This window comes from Delphinapterus leucas, chromosome 1 (assembly GCF_059928025.1).
Source record: "Delphinapterus leucas isolate spDelLeu-1000000601 "Yukka" chromosome 1, BTC_Dleu_Yukka2, whole genome shotgun sequence".
Classification (NCBI taxonomy): domain Eukaryota; kingdom Metazoa; phylum Chordata; class Mammalia; order Artiodactyla; family Monodontidae; genus Delphinapterus; species Delphinapterus leucas.
This window is the reverse complement of record NC_143129.1, coordinates 104,847,094-104,864,383: the sequence shown is the minus strand read 5'-3', so window position 1 is coordinate 104,864,383 and position 17,290 is coordinate 104,847,094. Positions and strand designations below refer to the sequence as shown.

The following is a 17,290-nucleotide window of genomic DNA, read 5'->3' as shown; positions in this document are numbered from 1 at the left end:
AATGAGATTCCAACAGCTATAAGGAAGAACAATTCCTTATCTCTTTTGTTTTTCAGAAATATTAAAGAGGAATTTTACTGAATGATTTAACAGTCACAAATCTTCTGCTATTTGAAAGGAACAGAAAAGAAGAACATGTGACCATTCCTTCACAGTTTAATTGGTCAGTTGTCATCTATATTTTCTGTTATCTGATAAACTGCAATAAACATAAAGTACTTGCTACAACAGATTTTTTCCTATATTATTTACACTTTCCCATTAGCAATGATTTTTTTTTCTTCTTTTTGAATGTAAGGGCCCAAAAATTCTAGGCAAGAAGAACAATTAGTGAAAGGCAACAGGTGACAATGAGGTTGGCTCATTGGAGAAAACTAGAAAAGGCCATTGTGGCTGTAGCTTAATTGGTACAAGTAGAATGAGATGAGGTAGCTTAATGTAGCTTAATTAGTACAAGTAGAATGAGATGAGGTCTGAGAGACAGGCAGGAGCTATATGATAAAGCGATTTGTACAAGAATTTTGGATCTTAGTTTACGGGCTATGGAAAGCCATTAGAATGTTTTAAGCAAAGGAAGGGCATGATATGACTTAGGTTGTAAGAGATCACTTAGACTGTGGTGTGGAGGCTGGCGTAGTATTCAGTGAGAAATGACGGTGGCTTAGATGTGGGTGGTACTAGTGGAGATAAGACCTTAAATGAGAAGGGCAAAAATATAGTGATTTTCTATGCTTTCAAGAATGATTACATAACTATTTATTAATGTTTTACTTTGGCATGCAGATTGTGGTAACAATAATGACAACTCTACTGATACGGTATTTCACATGTTAGAAAATCAATTTTACAATTTTTTTTTTTTAATTCAAACTGATCTTCACTAGAATACCATAAAGAAGGGAAAACAGATATTTTGGTCTTGCTTTACCAAAGGTTTAGAGAAGTATAGATATATATTATAAGTATAAGGTATAGATGATACAAACATAAGCCTCATGATTAGACTGGATTAATCAGGAAAAAGAGACTGTTGGGGGCAAGTGGAAGTCATTACTGAAATGGTGAATGGGAGTTACATCATGATTAATAGTGACTTCCAAATTGAATTATGTAATTCCTCTACTTAAAACCTCTTTAGTTTCCTGTTGTCTATAAAATCACATTTAAATTCCCAGCCTAACAGGCCTTTCCCATAGTCACCACAGATACTTATACCACCCTGTGATGCATTATGCTGAATCTTAAATATGCTTGGCACTCTCAAGACCATGGATGTCCGTGAGCTATCCTTTCTGCCTAGAATAAAGATACAGCTCAAATGTGAAGTCATTTTTCTTTTTAAAAAACTGAGGAAAATACTGCTTTTGAAGTAACATTTTTAGTCTAAGAATCTCTGCTGCCTTATGTCAACATTTAGTCGGTCTTCCTGCATCTTTTTGTTGTATATTCTGAACGAGTTTAAATCTTGTAGAGCAAAAACCATTTATACACATACACACACACACATGCACACCATATGAATGGTCAGTGCCTAACAAATGTTTGAGTCAATGAGAAAAAAAAAAGTATATATAAACACAACAACAGTTCTCAAAATACATCCAGTCTAGTCAGTATACCTAAAAGTGACACTTATGACACTTTTAGATAAATTTTAACTTTAATATAGAGTGAATTTGGCAGAAGCTAATGATAAATTGTTCCAAACATATGGGATATTGTGGGGAAACATGCAAATGAATAAGCAGAGCAGGATGAAAAGGGCAGGGATTTAGCTGAAATGAAAGAAGCAGATGGGGAAGTCGGGTAAGTAAAGGTAACTGATGTATGAAAAGAAAGTTTGGCTTAATGTTTCTCTAAAAAAACAGTTACTTCCTTAAGCATCTAGTGACACCTTATTTCAGAAATAGTGGTGAATGTGAAGTGACGAATATTGAACATGAAGCTCATCGCAAGTCACGTAAGAAAAAGGAACACAAATAGAACTGCAATTTAAAACTGAATAAATTCTTATAACAAAATAGCCAATGTAGGTATATCTTTAATAAAAATTTGACAGTGAGCTAATCACTGGGTTTTATATTTAAAGTTTTTTTTAATGAAGGTTAAAGACTATCTTTATGTAGTATGACTAGAATCTTGTTAAAAATCAATAAAGAAAATACAAAGCCAAGGATGGTATTATGGAATTCAAGTCATCTTAATTTCAATCAAGGCTGCATCATTCAAACATTCCCAGAATATGGATACTTTTCAGCTAGTTAAATTTAAAAGCTGCAAAAAAATTAAGTGAGACTGGAAAATCAGTTTCCCAATGGCAGGACTATACTCTAAGGTAATTTCCATTAGCCATAATTATGAGACTTTTCCATTAACCTTGGCACTAGTTGCTTAAGAAAAAAGGAGCTGAATGAGAGGTATTTTCCACTACAAGTTAGGTTTTGCTACCAGCTAACCCAGATCAAAATTGTACACATCAATTTATATTATTAAAAAGCCTATTTGAGTCTCACCTTGTCCATTCTACCAAAATGATTAACTAATTAACAAGTGTGAAATCGCAGCCTGAAATGGAAAAGAGGTGAAGACGTAATTATATTGGAAAATTGATTGGTCTCCTTCATAGTCGACTAGCCCAAATTGGGAAAAAGAAGGCAAAAAAATTTGAGAACAATTTAAATAACTTTAATAATATACTTGGTTAAAAATGCTACTTTGGTTACAATTAAAAGATTTATGTTTAATATTAGAAGTATGTCAACCTGTTTGGAAACATCATAATCTATATTTTACTGAACAAACTAAGCCTGGCATACATGGCGTGCTTGAAAATTATTCATTTAGAACTTTGGGGAGAGGTAGGGAGTATTTTTATTGGATTCTAACTTGCAAGACTTAGCTTCATTATTGCAAGTGTACACACAAATGGGTATGCAAGCACACACACACATTCTTTTGTTGTTGAAGCGATCAAGTTTGCTTCAGAGAAGAGCTTGCTAAACAGTCTTGAAGTGAACATTTGGATGAAATCTCCCCTAAGACTACGTGTGAACTGTAGCCTTTTAAAAAACCCATTGTGTATAATCTGAGGGTGAATCAATTTTATGAATTATGAATTCAGTCAAAATTACGAATACAGTTCATCTAAATAACTGTAAAAGAACCTAACCAGTGAAAATCAAACTATTACTACACAGAAATCACTTATGGTTTTAGCATGTTAAAAAGTTTCCCAGAGGAAAAGCTTATATTGAATGTGTTTAAATAATTATAGTCCTTAGTTAATGTATAGTTAGATATACAATAGAATAATACTACACATTAAAAAAAAACCTATTTATGTACTAAATTTAAAGCCAGAACTATAGCAGTGAAAATAACACAATGGAATGTTGTTCATTCATTGTTTCATAGACTTTCATGATAAAGTAATGTAGAAGCTCAATAATAATAAAATATATTAGTTTTGATATAATCTTTTAAAAATCCAGACCTTTATTTCTCATAAGGCCTTCCAAAAGGACTTATAAGAGTAAACTGTGATTTTCTGTATTGTAATCCAAAGAGAATTACTTAGGCTCTAAAATATAATTATGTATCATATTTGTGAAATTTTTCTTAACACCTTTAAATATTATTTTTTGCATTTATAGTCCTGACAATGTTAGTCCTGATTTTTGTCTGGTTCATAGGTGCTGACAATTTGTGCAAATGTAGGCAACTTCCTCTCAATTAAGATAATGAGGATCGAAACAAGTTTCTGGAAATCCACATGGGAGAACCGACAACCTACACAGTGAAAAGTCTGCAAACCTTATTATGGGAAGGAAAATGGGACTATTTAAAAAGGAAAAAGACAAGGCTTGCAGATAGGACATGAGAGCTGTCTCCAAGTAACTGAAGAGCTGTCATGTGGAATTGTGGTTTAAATTAGAATCCTATAATTATTCATTCATCTAACAAGTATGTATTGCATCCTTCCTATCTGCCAGACATGGTTCTTGGCACTGGGCATACAGTAGCAAACAAGAAAGATAACATCTCTCTTCTTATGAAGCTTACTTCAAATGGCTAAAACAGAAAATATACAAGTAAATAAATAAATGATTAAAAGCATGGTAATTTCATATGGTGCCAAGCACGGTGAAGATAAAACAACCAGGGAAATGGGGGACAGACAGAATGAGTTTTGAGTGGTCAGCGAAGAATTCTCTGAGTAGAGAATTTTTGATGTGAAAACGGAATGGGAAGCAAGAGTAGCTGTATAAAAAGCTGAGGGCAGAGCCTTCCAGGCAGAGCAAACACAAGCAAAATGGTCCTAAGAGTTGGAGGAGCCTACCATGTTGGAGGACTAGAAGGATGGCCAGGGTGGCTGGAGAAGGATGGTACAGGAAGATTGGCTTTTCATGACAATGGATTCCCAGAGGTTTTTAATAAATCTCTCTCTCTCTCTCTCTCTCTCTCTCTCAGTGAAATAGTAGATAGAACCAAAATAGACATAAAATCCCAAGTGCCACTCTGCTTGAAGCAGGGGGTGGGAGGCCCTCAGTGCACCTGTTCAACTGAACTCCAAACGCTGATGGAGTCAAACTGCCTTCATTTTATACATAGAGTAATGAGGTCCAGTGAGGATAAATTAGGAAACAGCATCATATAGAGGAAAGAGCCTGAAATAGACCAAATAGACCTTGGTTCAAAACCTGGCATGGTAAATTTAAGGCTTTGGATGAGTAGAGCCATTTCCATGCTCCTGGGTCTTGTCTGAGGACCGAAGCATGTGAATGAAGCCATCAGGGACAAGCCAGCCACCAAGCAGTCTGTCAACTGGCCACAAATGCACTAGTGAGAATAAGTAACATCACATGGGGCAAAAAAGGCCTACCCAACTGAGCCCTGACCAGATTACCAAACTATAGGATCAAGAGCAGATTACTTGTTGCTTTAAGCCACTAAATTGTGGGGTGGTTTGATATACAGCAACAGATAAGTGATACAGAAATATCTGCTAGCCTAAAATCAAAAACATGCAGCACCAGATCTCAGATTGAGAGGCAGGCAGAGGCCTCTCTTGAAAACTCAAGAGTAGTCTGTTAGTAATCTGGAAGAATGTTAGTGGAGGCTTAAAACACAGTGTAAAAAATGCTATTGGAGACTGGGAAAGAGTGGCCTTGGGACTTCCCTGGTGGCGAACTGGTTAAGAATCCACCTGCCAATGCAGGGGACACGGGTTCGAGCCCTGGTCCAGGAAGATCTCACATGTCGCGGAGCAACTAAGCCCGTGTGCCACAACTATTGAGCCTGCGCTCTAGAGCCCGCGAGCCACAACTACTGAGCCCACGTGCCACAACTACTGAAGCCTGTGTGCCTAGAGCCCGTGCTCAGCAAAAAAGAGAAGCCACCGCAATGAGAAGCTTGCGCACCGCAACGAAGAGCAGCCCCCGCTCGCCGCAGAGAAAGCCCGCACGCAGCAATGAAGACCCAACACAGCCAAATAAATAAATGAAATTAATTAATTAATTAATTTTTAAAAAAAGAGTGGCCTGTATTACGCAGTGACGGAACAAGTGGCAAGAATGTCACTGGTGATCATTCAGAAGATAGAAAATGTATATAATGCATTTGTGGACCTGACTAAAGAAATCTCTAGACAGAATGCTGAGAGTGTCAGTTGAGTGTTTCTGCCCATGTATAGTAGGGTACTGTAAGAGAGAAAAGAGTCAAATAAGGGTATATTTGACTGCTAGCAAACTTAAGAGTGAGTAAAGAAAAGGAGCCTAGGACTTGCCACGTTGGAAAATAAAACTATTCTTCACACTTCACCTCTCCTGGAAAGAAAAAGATTTTCCAAGTAAGAAATGACCCTGGGGTAAAGATCACATCAAGAGCATTGCTATATGATACTTTGTTAGGACTTTACAAAGGTTTCAATCTGGTCCTAGTAGATTCTTTCAAGTAGACAATATCGATTCTAAGAATCTTTAGGACACTGTGTCACAGCAGCAAGACATATTCAAAATGGAGAGAAGTCTGTCTCAAAAAGACTTATGGATGTGGCTTTGGGGCATGGGGTCGGCCCTTAACAGATCTGAAAAGTTTTTAAGAAAGTTTTGTGGTGACATCACTATGACCTAGGACTAAAAGGGATAATTCAAAATAAAGCGAGAAATAGGGATTCCTAACTTTCTATGGTCAGAAACAGGCTGAAAAGGCTACTCCACTGCCAACATGGACCATCAGTGGTCATTTCTAAACAAAACAAAGCAAAACAAAACTCAGAGGACAGAAGCAAGATCCCAGAAGTTAGGGCTAATAGTGGATAGGAACAATGGATTAGGGAACCACTACTAGAGAGTAGAACTGGGTCTTAATTAAGTAAGGGGCCCTGACAACATGTGCCCAACTGAATTTCAAAATTGCAATGGACAAGTGATTGCTATTTTCCTTCCATTTCTTCTCTTCCTGAATGAGAGTATCTGCTGTGGTTCTCATGACCATATCATTTTATGTTGGGTGTATAGCAGATAGACAACTTGTCTTTCTATTTCACAGAACCCTGGATAAAGTGAAGGTGAACCCAAACAGCCTTATATGGGTTAGGACCTGATACAGATCACTAGATCATAGACATTGAGCCCCAAATCATGATTGGATGACATTTTGAGTGTCTTGGAATGGGGTGGATGCATTTTGCACATGGAAGGGATGTGAATTATTGTGACCAGAGGGCAAGTTACAAAGACAGCTGCAATAATCCTTCCATGCTGTATGCATGCCCCTTTGTGATATGACTTTGCTGTTCTTCCCATCAATGAGCAGATGGTATTTACCTACTTCTTGAATACAGCCATGTATATTGTACCTTGTAACTTGCTTTGTCACAGAAAGTACAGTGGAAGTGACAGTGTGTGACTTTTGAGGTCTCAGCAAGGCCTTGCAGCTTCGAGTCTTGCCTTCTTAGAACACTGCTACCTTGTGAACAAGCCCAAGTTACTCTCCTTGATGCTGAGATACCAAGAGGCAAGAGAGATTATGAAGAGATGGAGAGAAGGGCCTGGCCATCTCAGCAATTACAGCAACTCTGACCAGACACATGAGTGGGGCCATCTTGCCTGTCCCCAGGCATCCCTCCAACTGACTGCAAATGCATGAATGAGCCCAGCAGACATCAAGTGATGCAGAAGAACTTCCCATATGAGCTCAGCCAAACTACCAATGTACATAACTGAGTGAATAAATAATTGTTGTTCCAACTCCTGGGCTACTTATTTAGCTTTCTCAGGCTATTACAGGTGATCCTTGAACAATGCAGACTTGAACTGCGTCCACTTGTATGCAGATTTTTTTCAATAATCAAGTACTACAGTACTATATGGACCCATGGCCGGTCCAATATGCAGATGTGGAACCACAAATACGGAGGGCTGACTATAAAGCTATAAGCAGATTTTCGACTTTGCAGGGGGTCGGTGCTCCTAACACCCGTGTTGTTCAAGGGTCGGCTGTATTTCATCTAAAAAAATTATACTATCTATCTTATTGAGAAGATTCAATGGATAACTTATGAAAAGTATTTGGCAATATCTATACATTCTAAGTAATTGATAAATGGTAGTTAGTAATGTGTGGAAAAATAATAATCATAACAATGACCTGCAATTTCAAACAACATGTTCAAGATAGTGATATAGAAGCAACTTTGGACAGAGACTGTTGTTGCCCAGGTCAAATTTCTTTTCCCTAGATGGCACTGCCTCGCCATACTTGTTAGCCTTCCTCTATGGTATTTATTTACTTGGAAGGAAAATGAAAAAGAACACCATATTTTAAAATCAACAATTCATTTATGTTAATAAGTTAGACTAATTTATGTCATGATGTCTCCGAGGGCAGAACTATAAAATATGGATGCAACTTATGAGAAGGCCGATTTGGGGAAATTAAAATGAATACATTTCTAAAACAAATCTTTCTATAGCTATAACAGGCTGCAGTGCCTTAAAAGATCTAGCATGTTCTGTCACTAAAGGCATTCAAGAACAGACTACATTTCTTCTGTCAGGGCTATTGACACATAATTTGGCCAGATAATTTTTATTTCCCATCCTAATACTGTACAATACTTATTCCGTTTTCTCAAAAATCCTCTGCATTTTAAAGGCTTAGTCAACAACCTAAATCTTAATATACAATCCACGCATTTAGAAATTCCACTGACATTTTCATTTTTAGACACGTATACATGTACTATAAAAGCAACCTGGGATATGAACATTTTAAATTGGCCTTTTCTCCCTTGATTGAGATCAATACTCAGACCAATCCATTTTTTATGTGTTAACTGTCTGTTCATATGGCTGGAAGAAAAATAAACTCAATATGCTGTTGCCAAGAAATCTATGTATTCATTTACTAATTCATTTATCCAAAGAATATCTATGAAACATTTATCAAACTCTTCCTATACACTAAGCATCGTGCTATGTGGTATAAGATTGTATTTTATGCAAACAGTTACAATCAATACTTTGATGCCAAAGAAATAATGAAGACCCTTAAATATTTCTCAGATTCTAGTTTTCAGTATTTTATGTTGAGAGAGACTCATTATTTGTACACCTACATACCTAATTATTTGATACTTATTAAAACAAAATATATGCATTCAAGACATTTTCTTACTAAAAATAAATTACAAGTGTACTGTAATAGCTATATAGAGCTTATAAATGAAGTGAACTTCTGCTTAGGTTTGAATTTGATTTATGATAGTTAGAAACACTTCTGAGTTTATCTGGGTAGTGATGAAGATATATGCACCCTACAGTTAGATATTCCATATTTGCAGTATATAATATGTGGCTACCTATGAGAAAAAAATTATGATATAATCAGCAAAAACAATGTGTTTTATCTATTTCCTATCAGTATAATGCAAACACAGGTCAGGAGGTTATTTTATGTGAAATCGAAACAATTTCTAATATTCCCAGTTAAACAGAACATTACTCCGGTTTGTCAGGACACTTTAGCTTTAATTAAGCTTGACAGATTGATTTCTCCCCTACCTTTTTAAACTTGAACTCAATATATATTTATATTAAAATGTATAATTATATTTTAAATATTTTTATCATGATATTTCAAATATTGTCTTTATAACACATAAACAGAATCTCAAGAAAAGCAAGCTAGGTATTTTGGGACACTCTAGGAAAGTCTGATTTGGGAAGGAAAAATATAGTTAATAAAAGCCACCTTTGATGTTATTTAACACAAAAGCAAACATAGATCTTTTTATATTTGACATTAAAAATCTTATCATTTGCCTCCCTAAAGAAAGCACATACAGCTTTTATACAGACTGCACAGTAAAGAATAATAATATTTCTGTTTACTGAGATAACAACTGGCATTTCACTGTAAGTCAATGGTCTTTCGTTGCTACAGCATATTAGGCCTCAATCTGGCATCTACAAATGTCGAGTATAAAAAATATATATATAGGATGAAAATCAAAGCATGTTCCAAACTCCCCAAAAAAATTAAAAAAAGGGAAACAAAGTTCACCTAAACATATTTGCTGCAGAAAGCAATGTAATATTCAGCTGTCAATCTTGAAAAACAATGAGGGAGCCACACTGTCAGTAGGACAGGATAATAAAATCTCCAGCAGATGTTCAGGCAGGGCTCTAATTTTTACTGAACTCCCTTGGCAAGCATTTAATTTCTTTATCATATGCAAGCTCGGCAAATTGTACTTCATCAAAACTGTATTGTGAAATATTAATATTTCATATGATAACAAAACTGCATAGAATAACCTTTGTCATATTAAGAGCATCCAAATTTCAAATGTCAAGCCTCTGAATTTTAATACATTTTAAGTAGACTCTTGAAATCGCATACTAAACTGTAATAAGGCTAATCTAAATTGGTATGCTATAATGCCACACAAATGTATAGTACATATAATACTTTAATAGATGTCTTTAGTAAGAGGCTGTGAAAAACATGTGTTTATAATACTGAGTTTATACTACAATATTTCACCAATAAGAAAGCACAAAACTCATGAGACAATAATAAATTCACAAAAATTTAATCACTAATTAGAGACAATATAAGAACACAAAACGAAAAGAAGTAGATCTCTATGAAGCAAAATGACTACTTTGCAAAATCAAGTACGGGAAAAAAATCATTTTTGAAAATAGAATTATATAAGCCCAAGGTGGCATTGTTATTTATGTCATTACAACCTGCACAGATACATTTAAAATAGTTTTTGCACAAATATTTTGTTGTACGCACCATCAAAGTAAGTAAAGTGGAGCTTCCTAAAACCCCCGTCATTATATTTTATGTGCCAACTTTAATTTGCATTTGTCCATAACTCTCCTTTTGAACCAGCATCACAGACTTCTGAATTGGTAGATTAAATTCAAATTGGAGGTTCAGAAGGAAGTTAGCTCCCACATTTATTTCTGCTGGTGATCCTAATAAAGGCAACTGCTCTTAGGTTATTGAAAGAGACAGCTTCACAAATCAATGCATGTCACCAACAGAGTAAAGACAGATGTCTCTGATTAATCAGAATTCAATTTTTGTAAGCAAACAGGAAGTTCAAAGCAAACACTTTTTTCCCCTACAATTCTTCCCTTATACCTGATTAGCCACCTATTTCTGTTTACATATAAAACTTTTTAAATAGCATAACTAAAGTAGTCATTAAGTGATATCAGAGACTCAGTTTTTCTCAACGGATTAAACATTTGATTATAGCTTCCAAGTAATTCTTAAGGAAGAATTGAAATAAAAACAAATGTAATGTCAATATTCTACAAGGTTGTAAACAACTGATTAATGATATTCTAAAGCTAAATCCAATATGTTGTTTATTTTTACACTTTGTTTAACCAAAGTATTTCTAAGTATTCAGCCAATTTATGAAGAAACCTCCCTTTAGCTATTTAAACATAAAAATATTTAACCTTTCTTTCATGCACTAGTTTTCTAACTTTTGAGAATTCTCTAGATATTCTTGATCACACTTACACATAGCATCTTGTAAAGCTGTCAGAATAAAACAGCTGTGATGTTTTAGCCATAATAACGCCAGCTATTGATCCTAGTAAGAGGTGAAAGAAGAGAATGTGCTTAATGGGGCATATTTCTTGTGTATTATTTTCTTTGCCTAAGGATAAGGCTGATTTAAATAATGATATGCTTTTCTCAGTCAGTAGATTCACACATTCTTATACATTAATTATTACTAACTACTGGTAAGTACTAAATATATCGATAGGTGTAGCATTTAAAATTTAATCAATAAAGGGCCTAAAAATGTTAAAGTTTGCTGTTTTTTTCTAATCCAAAACTGTATAAGGATGCAACCCTCTACTGCATAAATTATTCCACTTTGAAAACATTCACTTATATGCTTTCTGTACTTTATAAAGAATCAATCTGAACTTTAATATGTAGTTTATTTTCTACTAAGTATGTCCACTTGCATTGTTGAGTACAAAGTCATAATATCAAATTAAACTCAGGTATTGTATTTAGGGAAATGTTTCTGTATTTAAAAATTCAAGAAGAATCTTATTCCCAGCACCAGTAAGTTACAATAAGTGATTTTTTTTGACACGGCTTTGATTCCAGGATTATGTGCAAATAAAATTCATTGTCTCTCTAACTTTGGGTTGAGGCATATGTCCTCATACACATACATCCAGAAATCACAAAACAATTAATAATGCCGACATAAGAATAAGTAAGTTTGTGATTATTAAATGAAATAGACACTCTGTAGTATTTATATTTTTGATGCTTCTTAGACAAAACACAATGAAAACTCTATGCCATTCCCCCTCCATGGGACAGAAGGAATAGAAGGAAATTAAAGGCTCATTTGTAATAATAGGTTTTATCCAGTAGTTTAATAACACTTATTTATAGGTCAGAAAAATCTTTCCATTATAATATTTATGCCCTAATTAAAATACATGATAGATATTTAAACATGACTTCAAAAATAATTTCTTACCTTATCAAGAGAGAAAGTTTTGGTCAGAGCAAAGCCCCATCCAGCTTCAAAAGCTCTACGAATCATTGATGAACTGCTAGTTGGAGTTGCACTCGCAAGGCCAAAAGGATTTGTAAACTTCAATCCAGCCATTTCCACGCTAATGTCCACCAGATCAATAGGAGTATAAAAGAGGGGTAGTTGAGGCGTGGCAGAAACTGAAGCTCCATATTGTGACTGCGAAAAAACAAATAGCCAATAATTATTCTTGTATCACATCTGATTTTTCCATATAATCTTTTACAAAAATCACTTCAACACATCATTTAAATTAATATAGATTACATCGGTCTGTTTGGAATGATGAAAATTAGCAAAAAAGTCAGTTAGCAGAGAACCAAATTCATATAATATCATATTTTTCTAATTTAAAAAGTAGTTTAGAGAGTACTAATGGAAATAATATCAATTAAATAAACAATAAAACTACACTTAAAACATTCTGAGATTCAAACACAAAAGGGAATAATTTCAGAATTTATCTCCTTGGTCCCATTAGCCCAACCTTTTTGTACTTAATTTGTGGAAATGTCTTTAGTGCTCAGAGATAAGGGCAACAGCAAGTCAGGAGTCCTAAATTCAATTTCCAGTAACCTGACTCTATTTATGAGATTTTAGGAAAGCCACCTAACACATCCTTTCCTTTTCTTCTTTACCGTTTTCAGTACAGCAGCATGAATGCTGGTTGCCTAATTTCCTACCTCCTAGCGATCCTGGAAAATGCAGGAGATCAAAAGCCACAGGGAGACATCTAATTTGGAAAGTGCGTAATGCATTCATGTGCATGAGGGGACTTTCTTCAGAAACCAAACAGGTACCAAACAGCATAGAAATTTCAACTGTAATCTCTCAAAACTGTAAAACTACCTTTGTTAAATGAACATAGTTAAAAGCAACTTTGCATTACTGGAAAGATTCAAACAAAAAATGCTTTACAAAGCGCATGGCCCACTGAAACACAGTAGGTGCTTGCTAAATGTTGTCTCTCTGATTGCAGAGGTTATTGAACATTTCATCAGGTCTTTTGTTTGTAAAATGTCTCTGTCTCTGAGGAGCTTCAAGATGGCGGAAGGGTAAGACGTGGAGATCACCTTCCTCCCCACAAATACATCAGAAATACATCTACATGTGGAACAACTCCTACAGAACACCTACTGAACGCTGGTAAAAGGCCTCACACCTCCCAAAAGGCAAGAAACACCCCACATACCTGGGTAGGGCAAATGAAAAAAGAAAAAACAGAGACAAAAGAATAGGGACCGGACCTGCACCAGTGGGAGGGAGCTGTGAAGGAGGAAAGGTTTCCACACAATAGGAAGCCCCTTCGCGGGCGGAGACAGCAGGTGGCAGAGGGGGAAGCTCAGAACCGCGGAGGATAGCACAGCAACAGGGGTGCAGGCGGCAAAGTGGTGAGATTCCCGCACAGAGGATCGGTGCCGACCAGCACTCACCAGCCCGAGAGGTTTGTCTGCTCACCCGCCGGGGCTGGCGGGTCTGTGAGCTGAGGCTCAGGCTTCTGTCGGAGCGCAGGGAGAGGACTGGGGTTGGTGGCGTGAACACAGCCTGCAGGGGGTTAGTGCGCCATGGCTGGCCGGAAGCGAGTCCGGGGAAAAGTCTGGACCTGCCGAAGAGGCAAGAGACTTTTTCTTCCCTCTTTGTTTCCTGGTGCGCGAGGAGAGGGGATTAAGAGCACGGCTTAAAGGAGCCCCAGAGACGGGCGCGAGCTGCGGCTATCAGAGCGTACCCCAAAGACAGGCATGAGACGCTAAAGCCACTGCTGCCGCCACCAAGAAGCCTGTGTGCGAGCACAGGTCACTATCCACACCTCCCTCCCGGGAGCCTGTGCAGCCCACCACTGCCAAGGACAACTTCCCCGAGAGAACACATGGGGTGCCTCAGGCTGGTGTAACGTTATGCCGGCCTCTGCCACCACAGGCTCACCCCACATCCGCACCCCTCCTTCCCCCCGGCCTGAGTGAGCCAGAGCCCCCGAAGCAGCTGCTCCTTTAACCCCATCCTTTCTGAGTAAAGAACAGATGCCCTCAGGCGACCTACAAGTGTGGGGGGGGGGGGCGAATCCAAAGCTGAACCCCGGGAGCTGTGTGAACAAAGAAGAGAAAGGGAAATCTCTCCCAGCAGCCTCAGAAGCAGCGGATTAATCTCCACAATCTACTTGACGTACCCTGCGTCTCTGGAATACCTGAATAGACAATGAATCATCCCAAATTGAGGAGGTGGACTTTGGGAGCAACAATATATATATTTTTTTTCCCTATTTCTCTTTTTGTGAGGGTGTATGCGTATGTTTCTGTGTGTGATTTTGTCTGTATAGCTTTGCTTTTACCATTTATCCTAGGGTTCTGTCTGTCCACTTTTTTTTTTTTTGTAATACTTTTCAGCATTTGTTATCACTGGTGATTTTGTTTTTTGGTTTGGTTGTTCTTTCTTTCTTTTTTTAATTACATTAACATACTTTTTGTAACTATTTTTTGTTTTTTATTATACTATATTTTTTAAATCTTTTTCTTTCTGCCTTTTATTCTGAGCTGTGTGGATGACAGGCTCTTGGTGATCCAGCCAGGCCTCAGGGCTGTGCCTCTGAGGTGGGAGAGCCAAGTTCAGCACATTGGTCCACCAGAGACCTCCCAGCTCCACGTAATATCAAATGGCAAAAATCTCCCAGAGATCTCCATCTCAACACCAAGACACAGTTCCACTCAACGATCAGCAAGCTACAGTGCTGGACACCCTATGCCAAACAACTAGCAAAACAGGAACATAACCCCACCCATTAGCAGAGAGACTGCCTAAAATAATAATAAAGCCATAGACACACCAAAACACACCACCAGATGTGGACGTGCCCACCAGAAAGACAAGATCCAGCCTCATCGACCAGGACACAGGCATTGGTCCCCTCCACCAGGAAGCCTAAACCTACTGAACCAACCTTAGCCACTGGGGGCAGACACCAAAACAAATGGGAACTACAAACCTGCAGCCTGAAAGAAGGAGACCTCAAACACAGTAAGTTATGCAAAATGAGAAAACAAAGAAACACATAGCAGATGAAGGAACAAGGTAAAAACCCACCAGACCTAACAAATGAAGAGGTAATAGGCAGTGTACCTGAAAAAGAATTCAGAATAATGATAGGAAATATGCTCCAAAATCTTGGAAATAGACTGGAGAAAATAGAAGAAACGATAACAAGATCTAGAAGAACTAAAGAGCAAACAAACAATCATGAGCAACACAATAAATGAAATTAAAAATTCTCTAGAAGGGATCAATAGCAGAACAACCGAGGCAGAAAAACGGATAAGTGACCTAGAAGATAAAATAGTGGAAATAACTACTGCAGAGCAGAATAAAGAAAAAAAAAAATAAAAAGAATTGAGGACAGTATCAGAGAACTCTGGGACAATATTAAACACACCAACATTCGAATTATAGGGGTCCCAGAAGAAGAAGAGAAAAAGAAAGAGACTGAGAAAATATTTGAAGAGATTATAGTCGAAAAATTCCCTAATATGTGAAAGGAAATAGTTAATCAAGTAAGTCCAGGAAGGACAGAGAGTCCCATACATGATAAATCCAAGGAGAAGTACACCTTCAAGACACATATTAATCAAACTATCAAAAATTGAATACAAAGAAAAAATATTAAAAGAAGCAAGGGAAAAAAAAACAAATAACATACAAGGGAATCCCCATAAGGTTAACAGCTGATCTTTCAGCAGAAACGCTGCAAGCCAGAAGGGAGTGGCAGGACGTATTTAAAGTGATGAAAGGGAAAAACCTACAACCAAGATTACTATATCCAACAAGGATCTCATTCAGAGTTGATGGAGAAATTAAAAACCTTAAAGACAAGAAAAAGATAAGAGAATTCAGCACAACCAAGCCAGTTTTAAAACAAATGCTAAAGGAACTTTTCCAGGCAGGAAACACAAGAGAAGGAAAAGACCTACAATAACAAACCCAAAACAAGAAGAAAATGGTAACAGGAACATTCATATCAATAATTACCTTAAATGTAAATGGATTAAATGCTCTAACCAAAACACATAGACTGGCTGAAGAGATACAAAAACCAGAGCTGTATATACGCTATCTACAAGAGACCCACTTCAAACCTAGGGACACATACAAAGTGAGGGGATGGAAAAAGATATTCCATGCAAATGGAAATCAAAACAAAGCTGGAGTAGCAATTCTCATATCAGACAAAATAGACTCTAAAGCAAAAACTATTACAAGAGACAAAGAATGATGCTACATAATGATCAAGGGACCAATCCAAGAAGAAGATATAACAATTGTAAATATTTATGCACCCAACATAGGAGCACCTCAATACATAAGGCAAACACTAACAGCCATGAAAGGGGAAATCGACAGTAACACAATCACAGTAGGGGACTTTAACACCCCACTTTCACCAATGGACAGACCATCCAAAATGAAAATAAATAAGGAAACACAAGCTTTAAATGCTACATTAAACAAGATAGACTGAATTGATATTTATAGGACATTACATCCAAAAAAAACAGAATACACTTTCTTCTCAAGTCCTCATGGAACATTCTCCAGGATAGATCATATCCTGGGTCACAAATCAAGCCTTGTTAAATTTAAGAAAATTGAAATCGTATCAAATATCATTTCTGACCACAATGCTATGAGACTAGATATCAATTACAGGAAAAATCTGAAAAAATACAAACACAGGAGGCTAAACAATACACTACTTAATAACCAAGAAATCACTGAAGAAATCAAAGAGGAAATCAAAAAATACCTAGAAACAAATGACAATGAAAACAGGACGACTCAAAACCAGTGGGATGCAGCAAAAGCAGTTCTAATAGGGAAATCTATATCAATACAATCCTACCTTAAGAAACAAGAAACATCTCAAATAAACAACCTAACCTTACACCTAAAGCAATTAGAGTAAGAAGAACAAAAAAACTCCAAAATTAGCAGAAGGAAAGAAATCATCAAGATCAGATCAGAAATAAATGAAAAAGAAATGAAGGAAATGATAGCAAAAATCAATAAAACTAAAAGCTGATTTTTTGAGAAGATAAACAAAACTGATAAACCATTAGCCAGACTCAACAAGAAAAAAATGGAGAAGACTCAAATCAACAGAATTAGAAATGAAAAAGGAGAAGTAACAACTGACACTGCAGA

At 36.7% G+C, this 17,290-nt stretch overlaps 1 protein-coding gene across 3 annotated transcripts in view; it reads right to left on the bottom strand.

Annotated features, from left to right (window-relative positions):
- The window catches only part of DPYD (dihydropyrimidine dehydrogenase), an 825,900-nt gene that overhangs the window by 386,294 nt on the left and 422,316 nt on the right, over nt 1-17,290 (bottom strand). For all 3 annotated transcript variants that reach the window (XM_089919140.1, XM_022553288.2, XM_089919145.1), the window contains one exon: nt 12,047-12,262. In XM_089919140.1, coding sequence (XP_089775266.1) covers nt 12,047-12,262 — 216 coding nt within the window. The remainder of the gene's footprint in view (nt 1-12,046; nt 12,263-17,290) is intronic.